We start from the raw sequence: 11,373 nt of genomic DNA, 5'->3' as shown, positions 1-11,373 counted from the left end.
ACTATTTGGTAGGGCCATGTCAACTGTCAAATTTGACACATTTTTCGATGATCTCACCACGTGGCATGCATTGTCTCTCTTTGGATCTCAATATTTTCCCACTAGATGGCCAAGACCTAGTGTTTTTGCAGTATTTCGACACGCAAATGTATGATGTCACCATTTCAACTATCAATGAACGCATGGAACTAAAACAAAGCTTAATATAAAGGAAAAGCTGGAGAGGTGACGGAATTACCTACAATGTCGGAATATACCGCGTTTACCCTATTGACATCGTTATTGACTGTAGCGATAATTTTTGTTCTTTCTTCTTTGCTGTAGCGAATCATGATGAAAATTTAAGGCTTGATAATTAAACATAAATTTAGCAAACTATACAGGATAATGACGTAACTATGATACAATATTACCATGAAAATGTTCTTTTATGTTAAGATAAAGATAAGATAGACTCTAAGAATAAAACATGAAAATGTTTTATTCTTAGAGTCTAAAAAACACTATGCTTTGCCACTATACTTCACATCACTTTACTTGAAGTCCTGAATTGGTTAGCAACTTAGCCTAAAGCCCCTTTCACACAGGGCAGTAGATACTGCGCGCGTCAAAAATGCCGCGGCAGTATTTACAGCGCAATCTTTCACACGAGGCGCTTTTTACTGCTGGGATCTATCAGTCTTGCAGTGCTTTATGCACCATCAGTCCATCTCTATGTTCATGTAACAATATTTTTTTATGAAAATATATCTCTATGTGAGCATGATGTAAATACATCTCTATGGAAATACCTACATATATATTTTATGGAAAATATATCTTTTATAAAATATATCTCTATCACTTTAAGGAAATATATATTTAACAATGTATATCTTTATTTTTATGTAACAATATTTATGCACCGATATTTATGTTACAATATCAGTCTATAATCTATCAGTCTAGCAGTGCTGTTTATTATGCACCTAAAATACGGCACCACTGTCTGCTGGGATGTGGCGTCAATAACCACCCAGTGTGAAAGATTACATTGAATACCATTGCAAGCTAAACTGTCGCGGCAAATCTACCGCCGCAGTTTTAGCAGGACAGACGCGGGCGTCAGGCGTCAAATTGTACGCCGCAGTAAAAGCAGTCGTGTGTGAACAGCAGTGCACATTTCGTATGTCCGCTAAGGTTCGGCAGTAAATACTGTCGGACGCTGGCAGTATTTACTGCCCTGTGTGAAAGGGGCCTTAGTGTCTTGGCCACTTCTTCACCTTGAAGGCTTGAAGTTCTTAGTTTTCCGTCTAATCCTCAGGCTCTGTTGTAACTTGTACCTACGTGCTTCGAAAATTTAGTATCAATAATCATAAGAAATTTATTAGTTGTTTAATTTTGAATAATCACATTATTCACATATAGAAATCATATTACCTTTTAATGAAACATTGATTCTCCAAGTTTTAAAACGACAAAGTCCCACCGCTAACGGTGAAAGCTGTATTTTCTGATTCTGAACGTAAACAAAGCGGATATTTCATCGTCCTTAGAAAACAACTACTGAGTGCACTTTTCAACAGTATAGACGAATGAAATTGTGTATAAGAGACAGACTCATGATAGCTGAGGCCCTCATCATTAAGGATAGGACCCCAGCCATCAACCTTCAAACTACTGGATTTGTCNAGGACATGAAAATAGCGGATTAATATCAAGCATTAGAACAGCAAAATACAATTTTTAAATTCAATAGTTATATTTATCTCAGTAATTCTGAAAATATTGTTTCATAATATAAAATGTGGCATTGTTGTTGTGGCCAGCTGAGGCATCACTGGCGCTGCCAAGGCTGCTGCCAATATGCGACCGCTGCTGGATCTCCAAAGACATAACAGTAGCTGCTGTCTCTTATACACATCTAGATGTGTATAAGAGACAGACCTAGCTCATCACAAGGAACATTGCATCACCAAAGAAATTTTAGAGACAATAAACGCTTAAGTAAAGGCATGTAAAATACCACAGTGTAAAGGCATGTAAATACCAATTTTAAAGGCATGTAAATACCAAGTACTAAAATTACATCATAAAGTAATGGGGGCCTCTATGGGGGCTTAAACTATTGCTCTGCGAATGATAGAAAGATGGTGAGGGTGGGATTAAACTAATGCTGTTCGAAGAATAACTTCAGGGTGAGGATGGGAGAGTCTTTCTCACCTCTACAGGAGCAGCACCAGGAAGTCTAGCAGGTCAGTGTGGTTAGCTGCACCCTATTCCTGACGGCCCTAAACGTCATCACCTCTAGCTTGCAATAATCGATTTATGACGATTTAATGATCTGTGCATCATCTCTTCGTGTGTCCTCCCTTGTGCGCAGAATACTAACGGCTAAAAATCGCACCAATTAGTGGACCGTGGTTTTTCTCATTTTTAGGGTACAAAATCGTGGCCGGGCAGTGTGCACTTCCAAAGTAATCGCCCCTCCCTCCACTGCTCCAGCAAGGCAAACAAAATACTCTGTCCTACACAGTCAAATTTCTGACACGAAGTGGGAAAGTGAGCTCTCATGGAATCTTCACATGTAGATGCTTAAAGGCGGCGTCCATTAAGGGGATGAACTTGATGGTGCATGCACCTTACCGGACAGTCCTGGGATCCGACCGGCTTGTCCTGCTTCGCATTTACAGAGCAATACTTAGAGCCAAGATAGACAATGGGTGCATCATATACCAATATACCACAAAAACTACACAAGCACTAGAGGACCCATCCCTCTACTGGGCTGGGGTCTTCTGTATGTCCTGCCCTGTATGTCTGGGGTCTTCTGTAGTACAGGGACATACAGAACATCTCCCACCTTCAGCCTACATCGAACAGCTATCACCACCATCAGCCAATATTTCAGCTCTCCAGATGATTTCCCGCCTCAAACTACCATTATCACCAACATGGCTCACTGTTATTGTTGCATCTGTAGGGTCCCAGGACATGACAGGGCGGTGGCAGCAACCGTGGGCGCAGTTTCGTCAGACATGGCCATCTAGGTACAGTGAGGTCTAATTTCACGACCATTTCATTAGGGGTAGCGTTCGTTATCATAAGACAACAAATGAGAACAACCAAAGACAGCATACTGGCCTGAAGTTTATCGTACCACAGATGACAGATGGAGCTGGCACTGTGCAGACTGAGGATTGCCATTATATTAAAGAATGACATATAATTCAAGAGAACAGTTTGAAATATCTCCTATGAGATATTCAAACTGAGTTTTTTCAGTTGCTCCATTTCACCGACACAGCTCATCACAAGGAACATAACATGATCTATGAAAATTCAATAACGATAAAACGAAGCGGTCAAGTAAAGGCATGTAAAATACAACAGTTTATTTCCGGGTATACACTCGCCGACGATCCAACTCAAAAAATACATAAAAAATTAACGCGGCGCGTAAAACAAACTAACTCAATTCCGGACACCGTGCCCATCGTTGGTGTTTTCTCACACACGAATCATCAAGCTAACGGGAATTAATAACTTAATACCGAGCATTCGGGCAAAGGTACACTTGTAACTGATAAACTGTAAAAGAAAAAAAAAAGCCAAAGATGTAACATGCAATCAGCAAGATAATGCCGTTAGTCAGAATTTTAAAACCTTAAATTATACAAGGTAGAGGATTACTGAACCAAATGAAGGCATAACATTCCTCAAATTATTCATCTCAAGGCATTCGTAGCATATATAAAAAACGTGGTGGGTGTCCACAAACTTTCAATACGTTAACAAAAACCAACAGCTAGCTTACGATGCCATATTAATAAAGGTAATAACATACATTCCAAAGTAAATGTAACCTTTAAACCAAGGACGCTTCAATACATGAAAACTAATTCAGCGACTGACTAAAATAACATACGAGTAAACTGAAAGCAAGTTTTTAGCAAACTGTGTAAATAATACTTCCGAGAATCTTATATGACGTCTCAAATAAACACAGGGATGTTGTCGTGAACAAGTTAAATAACGCAAGCAGTTGTGTGAAAACTTCTCATGAAACCTCCCCATGTCAGAATTGGGTCATTCTCTATCGACGGTATGAATTAAATACTATTTAACGTTTTCAAGCAAGTAGTTCCATTGAGAAAACCCAGCACAAGAATATCCGTGAATAATACGAATGGACCACGAAACTTTATGAACTGAACCACTCTATGCTGATGACTGAACAAGCCAGATTACCTGCCGAGAAATCGCTGTAACTTCGCTTAACGCTTAATAAACAGTGATGGTCAATTTTAATTTACTTCGTCGGACATAGTAAATACTTCAAGCGAAAACAGATTGAGTAACAATTTCTTCATTATCTAACATTTTAGCTCGAAATAAAGAAAGCATCGCTTCCTCCATTGCAGGGATTAGATTTAGATAGTGAGGATACTCTAGTTCTCGCATGAACTTAGATTAATCCGCATGTACACATTTCCTAACCCATTTCAGGTTTGTCTTTGGAACCGTTTTCTTGCGAGTTTTCCCTTGGCATTAACTGAACTAGTTGTCACCGTGTAGTTACTATCATAGTACTTCGTCCCCCAGCTCAAAGTTCGACGACCTCTGCATTATGGATAAGGAATTGATACGACAAGCTTGCAGAATGCACATACTTGCGTCTCTCCCTCTTTCTCTTTAGCCCACAAAATTTTGCTTTATTTTCTTGATGTTAAATAAAAAGAATCCCGTTTCTAAATCGGACTTTAAACATTTGATAATTATTACGGTCATATATACAGGGCTAAAACTCTATGGTGTTCATTCAGTATCTAAATTATGAGTGATCCAAATCACATTATCCGCATCGACAACATGGAATTGTTGCTGGTATATTTTCATCATGTTCATCATATCACATCCTCGAGAAGAAATGCCTTTGGCATGAACCACAGCTCTTCCAATTAATTGCGAGGTAGCCGATAGTAAAATTTTAACTCAAATCTGCTAACGTATGAGTTACGGTGAAGCATCTGATAGCGCTCTAATTGTTTTGCATTAAAACGGCTGCAATACATTTGCTCGATGCTGAGCTTCGATAGTTCAAGTGGCCAGATGAAGCTGCATGATCAGGAAGCAGTTGGCTGGTAGTTCAGTACCCCGAAGCGAAGAGCAACACGGGCTTCGACTTCTTCTTGCCTTTCTTGTTTTTCTTGGTGCCCTGGCCTGTATGAAATAAAATTCTTGCATTACAACCATTTATCATATCTAGCAAACAAATTCGTATTTTGATACAAATCAGATCAAAAGATCAGTGTTGGTGCAGCATGAGCTAACATTGGCTATTGCAGCAACTAAATTGCACCACCTAATGTCGTGTAAGAACTACCTATCCATCCGCACCTATATCTCACAGCATTTCAAAAATGTAGATGTGCCTCTCGGAGTGACGACATAGAAGTGCACAGTATGTAAAACCTAGCTTCTAAGCATCGTGGTTCACAAGCTGAAGAACCCGTCAGAGAAGAATCCTACACGTAACTAAACAAAGTAAAATAAACTCGCCTGCAGAGGGGCTGGAGCTGAGCGCGTTACTTAGTATAGCATCAAACCCCATGGAGTACGTCTGGCTGTAGTCGGGGGCGACGAAGCGACTTACGTCATCCTCATCTTCATGAACGCCGCCACTGCGAGAGATGCCTCCGCCAGTCGGCGCTGAGGCAGTACAGAGAGCAATACACCAAACAAGGTAACAGAGTCACTCATTCTAAGATAATAAGGTTTTGATACACATGCTGCAGAGGCAACATTACGTTTCAAGGATTGAAATTCCAGAGAGATATCGTTTCAATAATTTCAATACATTCATTGATTTAATTGCTAGAAGTGCTGCTTTTGTCAAAAGCCCAAATGCCTGTTGAAAATGACTTGAAAACGAGGCAACTGGTTAGCAGAAAAGGCAGTAGGCTATTCGAGCTACAAACCTGCAGCTCGAGCCGCCCTTGGCCACGCAGGCGCTGATATCTCTCCCATCGAGGGCCAAGCCTGCTGGGGGCCAGACGAGCTCTGGGTGGTCAACATCTGCAGCCAAACGTGTGAAGATTTAAATGCGTAGGTTACAATAAAAAATTTCCTAAGTTGAACTGAACGTGATAAACTGCTCTTTGCTCAGAACCACATACTTATATTGTATGCGTTGTATTTGCTCCAAGTAAGGTAGGTTACAGGTTAAGCTCGACTATGTTGAATTAATAATGATTACAGACCTTAGCAAAAGTGAGCTGTTGCTGCTGCGCTTGTTTCGGCGGCACAGGTTTGCCTCGGCGGTCGGGCAGCGAGGTCGAGTTGACGGGACTGGTGGCCAGACCAGGGGAGGACCGGCCATCGGAGGACACGGACTGACGTTGAGACCGACCTCCAGTGCTGCTTACAAAAATAAATTTTAGGCTTAAGTTGTGCATACCTATCTGCCTCTCGGTGTAGAGTGCTTCTTCATAAGTAGCGCGAGGTATGATGCCGGGGTCGGAGAAACTGGTGTGCAGCAGCGTGGACAGCACAAACAAGAAGAGCACGGCCCCCACACACGGGATTATAGGTGACAGGTTCAGTGTCAGGTATGGACAACTGCAACACAAGACGATGAAATAAAGATTTAGTATTAGATTATCAAAACTTAACATGGATAATTTCTGAGCATTATCATTATAGTAATCTCTAAGTGCAAAGAATATATTGTGCCATTCGTCCATTTAGTTACCAGGTATAGAAGTTATAAGAGCTTAAAAATTATAATATTTGTAAATAGGGATTATTCAAATTGAGTCACTCAAAGCTGGAAATGTAGCTTAATTGGCAGAAATTACATTCATTTCATGTGCTCTAGTTGTGCCCATTAGCAGAACTCAACCATCACTGAGTCAGCAAGCTACCATAGCACATAGGTACTTAATTAGTAGTGGTTATTTACAATGAGTGCCTAGTCTAGATTTATATAGAAGAGTTAACTCACTCAAAGGCAAAGAAGAGGGCATTGGTGATAATTATAAGTCCCAGCGTGACATAAAAAATGCCAGGCTGCTGTGCCATGACAATGCGACCATCGCAGCAGAATTTGTTTTTGCCGGGATACACCTGCAACAGATGTGAGGTGAAGGTTCCATTAGGAAAAAATTAAAAAATAGTTGAGATTATGCATCAATGTTTAGAGGGATAATACAAACTAATCAATATTACACAAATAAATACAGTCAACTTATTTCATCCTCTATATACACGGACCTCAACATGTAAAACCCACAAGCAGCAAGGCACCTACCTGCCATTTTCTTTGCACAGGTGTAGTGCCCATGCTGTCTAGATGTGCTTCTGTGTCAGGATGTTGTTCTTGTGACTTGCAACAACAAGAAGCTTTGTTCTTGCCACCACTGTAGCAGCATTGGTCTTCCCCATCAGTGTTGCAACAACTGCAGCACTTGCTACCACTAACACTGCTACTGTTGCAACAGCTGCTACAACTGCATGAGTCTTCTTGACTGTTATATCTGGAGCAGCAGTGACAGCATTGAATAGATGTCAAGCAGCATCTATTGGTGCCCTTGCAGCATTTGCTGTTGCACCTCTTGCAGCAAGTTCTTTGTTTGCCACACTTGCAGCAACTGTCCTGCAGAAACAATTAAACAAGGTAAGGCTATGCTACAAATTTAGACCATAGAAATGGTTTAAGAAGATACACTAGAGCATCAGAATGAATTAATATTTATTCATAAAAACAATGAGAGACTCATGGCTCTTCCACAAGTGAAGTATATTGAGCTTACAACAGCTTTAGTCATACAAACTAAAATAAAATGTGAAAACAAGTAGGAAATATAGCACAACATCTTATACAAAGCAACATTCAGTGATATTTCAAAGTACTATCACTGCTCTTCTTTAGTATATCTTCTTACAAATAATTTATATACTATATTTGGTACTTGAGTACCTATTCACTACACATAAATTTTGTATGTATGGTGAAGTACACTATACATATAAGCAATTATAAATATTCATAGGCCTTTCAAACCTGATGCTAGCAGGCTCAAGCAATTACAAGCAGTATGGACTTATAAAGAACTGTGAGCAACTAAAAATAGTGCCTCTAAGCAGAGAAAATAATCAATGGAAGTGGCCATTAGACAAGCATGCTGAAATAAATACAATACAATACATTGATAAAATATTATGAAAAAATACTTTGAAATAAAAATAGAAGATGCAAGGACTTTCTAACAAAGATAAATCATGGAAAATATATTACGAATAAAACACAATCAGAAATAATAGTTTATTTGTTACAACATAACAAATTTACAAAATACAATTTGGTGCTTGGCATCAAAATTTGATGGAGTATGTACCATTTACTAAACTAAATACCAGTATGTTTGCCTAAAGAAAATGTTTCTTGGAAAAAAATCAATAAATACATAAAATAAATTCTGGATTCAAGGTAATGCAAGCAATAATAATAAATAGAGCGATGATATGACTGACAAAAAACATTCAAGACCAATTAAGTTAGCTATGGATAAAGTATAGTGAAATAAATAAATGAATGACACACATTGCAGTACAAACATGAACTGAAAACAATTATACATGTTTCAAAAACTTTTTATCAACATCATGGCTAACAAGTCATAAAATTTTAAGAAAAAATTTTAACAAAGATGATCTAATTTGTGGATAAGAAATTCTAATTTTTAATGTCACGATCCATTTAAGTGAAAAAAAAACAATATTAATATATACAGATGACTCAAACTATTAATTGCAAATGAAATGACTAAAAGATAAATTAATTATAGGAAAATGGATACAGGTTCACAATGAATGAAAATAGATACAGGTTCACAAACCCTTTGTCCATGTTGGTGCCTAGTTCTATTTGAAGCACATGAAGAAAACTGTGAACATTGGCTAACAAAACTCGTGTCAGCATTTACAACTATCACATTGCCATGAGAAGCAGCAGTTGCTGTGCCCCCTTCCTGACTGACAGCACTCAAGCTACTGGAGGTTTTGCTGGCTGTTGATGTAGTTGGGGAAGCAGCGGAGGGAGCCAAGTGAGGGGCAGAAAATTCCTCATAGTTGCAGTGCAGTAAGGCCTCGGAGGAGAGTGTTGGGCTTGGTTGAGTAGGAGAATCTTGTGCCACAGGTAAATAGTCATGGCTGTGGTGCTGCATCCTTGGTCTTCAGGGTAATTTTTTAGAAATGGATTTTTTCATCTACATTGAGAATTTCATTAGGATTTCAGATGCACAAGGAATTTTTAAACAAGAACAGGAAAAGTCCAAAGTTCTTGTAGCACTATACAAGCATTAGTATAAAAGATGTATTATTTAAAGATTAGTAAACAAACAACTCTGATGACTCATCAAAATAGAAATTTTATAGAATTAAAATACCAATTTTAGGCAAGTCAAACAAGAAGGCACATATGAACATAAAGAAATTAAATAGCATGTTGATTTATTAGGTAAAAATGATTTTATTGCTCTCCCTGCCATATTATTAAATAACATTTGCAATATAATAAGGTTTTGATACACATGCTGCAGAGGCAACATTACGTTTCAAGGATAAAAATTCAGAGAGATATTGTTTCCATAATTTCAATACATTCATTGATTTAATTGCCAGAAGTGCTGCTTTTGTCAAAAGCCCAAATGCCTGTTGAAAATAACTTGAAAACGAGGCAACTGGTTTGCAGAAAAGGCAGTAGGCTATTCGAGCTACAAACCTGCAGCTCGAGCCGCCCTGGGCCACGCAGGCGCTGATATCTCTCCCACCGAGGGCCATGCCTGCTGGGGACCAGACGAGCTCTGGGTGGTCAACATCTGCAGCCAAACGTGTCAAGATTTAAATTAATTTATCAATTAAACTGATGGCACTTAATACACAAACTACTTTAGTTTTAAATATTCTACAGAATTCTACTTTAACTCCAATGCATTTTATTAGCCATGTAAAGGTTGGTTAGAAAGAAATTAAAAGACGTATGTGGTGACTAGTAGATTTTCTCCGAATATATTTTATTGAAAGTATCTTAACTACTTCATTCATTCAACCGTACACCAGGAAAAAAAATGTATTGTACTATTTTCCGATAAAAAATCAATCTGTACCAAGGACCGGCAAACGAGCAAGCCAGTAAGGATCAGACTAGACACATCTTTGACATTGGTCAAAATAACATTGTCGTTTGACCAATTCGTATACCTATATGTATGCGAAGAATTCAATCTTGAATGCGTAGGTTACAATCAAAACTTCAGGTTGAAATGAACATGATAACTGTCATTTGCTCAGAACCCCATACTTATATTGTCTGCGTTGTATTCGCTCTAAGTAATGTAGGTTACAATTTAAGCTCGACTATATTGAATTAATAATGATTACAGACCTTAGCAAAAGTGAGCTGTTGCTGCTGAGCTTGTTTCGGCGGCACAGGTTTGCCTCGGCGGTCGGGCAGCGAGGTCGAGTTGACGGGACTGGTGGCCAAACCAGGGGAGGACCGGCCATCGGAGGACACGGACTGACGGTGAGATCTACCTCCAGTGCTGCTTACAAAAATAAATTTTAGGCCTAGGATAAATTATGAAGATAAAAGCATACAGGAACCAGGATGATGAAGAAAGGCGGATTTAAGAATACTTTCAACCCCGCATTAAGTCACATATAGAATAGGGGATTATAGTTCATTGATTAGTTCACAAGTGTATCGACACTAGAGACTCGGAGCCAAAAAACTTGAAACAATACTATATAAAATGTACAAATGTATTGAAAACGCAGTCAAGATCCTTGCCTGGAAGAGGTGCTCATCAAGGGATAGTCCTCCTCAGTGAACTCCCCAACTCCTCCACCACCGCCGTCTCCCCTGACACCATCGGCTACACTGGCGCTCGTGAAGGCGCTCTTACGAAGCAAGAAGCGACGACCTTCGAGTTCTTTCTCCTCCAGCAGACGATTTCTGAGCTCAATTTGCTGCTCTTGTTTAGCACGAAGATCGCGGGCTACCTCTCGCCGGTGTAGCGAACACTGAAATGAACAGCATAAAAATACAGTAGCGATAAAATGATTACCATGTCAATAAGTTAAACGAAGAGTAATTCAACATCGATTGTTTGGTTTTGATACGACATTCATTTAAAAGCAATATTAGAGTAAATAAAACATTAAAACGACCAACACACAGTTCTTCAAAAAAAAAACCCTGGGTTGTTGCATTCCATGAGAAGCGAAATCTTTGTTAAAGAATTTGGATTAACATCCTGTTTTGCTGCTGTATTTGGATTTCTAATTATTCGCATATTTATCTATTCTAAAGATCGGCTGTCATTCATAGAT

The 11,373-nt window shown here is 39.0% G+C and overlaps 1 protein-coding gene across 2 annotated transcripts in view; it reads right to left on the bottom strand.

Annotated features, from left to right (window-relative positions):
- Positions 1 to 3,359: 3,359 nt before the first annotated feature.
- LOC108678524 overlaps positions 3,360 to 11,373 on the bottom strand; it is a 33,861-nt gene continuing 25,847 nt past the window's right edge. Inside the window, exons 11-15 of one of the 2 annotated variants that reach the window (XM_018166977.2) lie at positions 10,832 to 11,064; positions 6,243 to 6,399; positions 5,961 to 6,057; positions 5,542 to 5,691; positions 3,360 to 5,202 (exon numbers count right to left, since the gene is read on the bottom strand). In XM_018166977.2, the coding sequence (XP_018022466.1) occupies positions 5,129 to 5,202; positions 5,542 to 5,691; positions 5,961 to 6,057; positions 6,243 to 6,399; positions 10,832 to 11,064 (711 nt within the window). In that variant the 3' untranslated portion in view covers positions 3,360 to 5,128. Of the gene's footprint in view, positions 5,203 to 5,541; positions 5,692 to 5,960; positions 6,058 to 6,242; positions 6,400 to 9,723; positions 9,861 to 10,426; positions 10,584 to 10,831; positions 11,065 to 11,373 lie in introns of those variants that run through there. The other variant, XM_018166986.2, reaches the window with a different exon arrangement.

The sequence above is a fragment of the Hyalella azteca genome, unplaced genomic scaffold, assembly GCF_000764305.2.
Source record: "Hyalella azteca isolate HAZT.00-mixed unplaced genomic scaffold, Hazt_2.0.2 contig6063, whole genome shotgun sequence".
In the NCBI taxonomy this organism is placed as follows: Eukaryota; Metazoa; Arthropoda; class Malacostraca; order Amphipoda; family Hyalellidae; genus Hyalella; species Hyalella azteca.
This window is presented reverse-complemented; position numbering and strand designations above follow the sequence as displayed.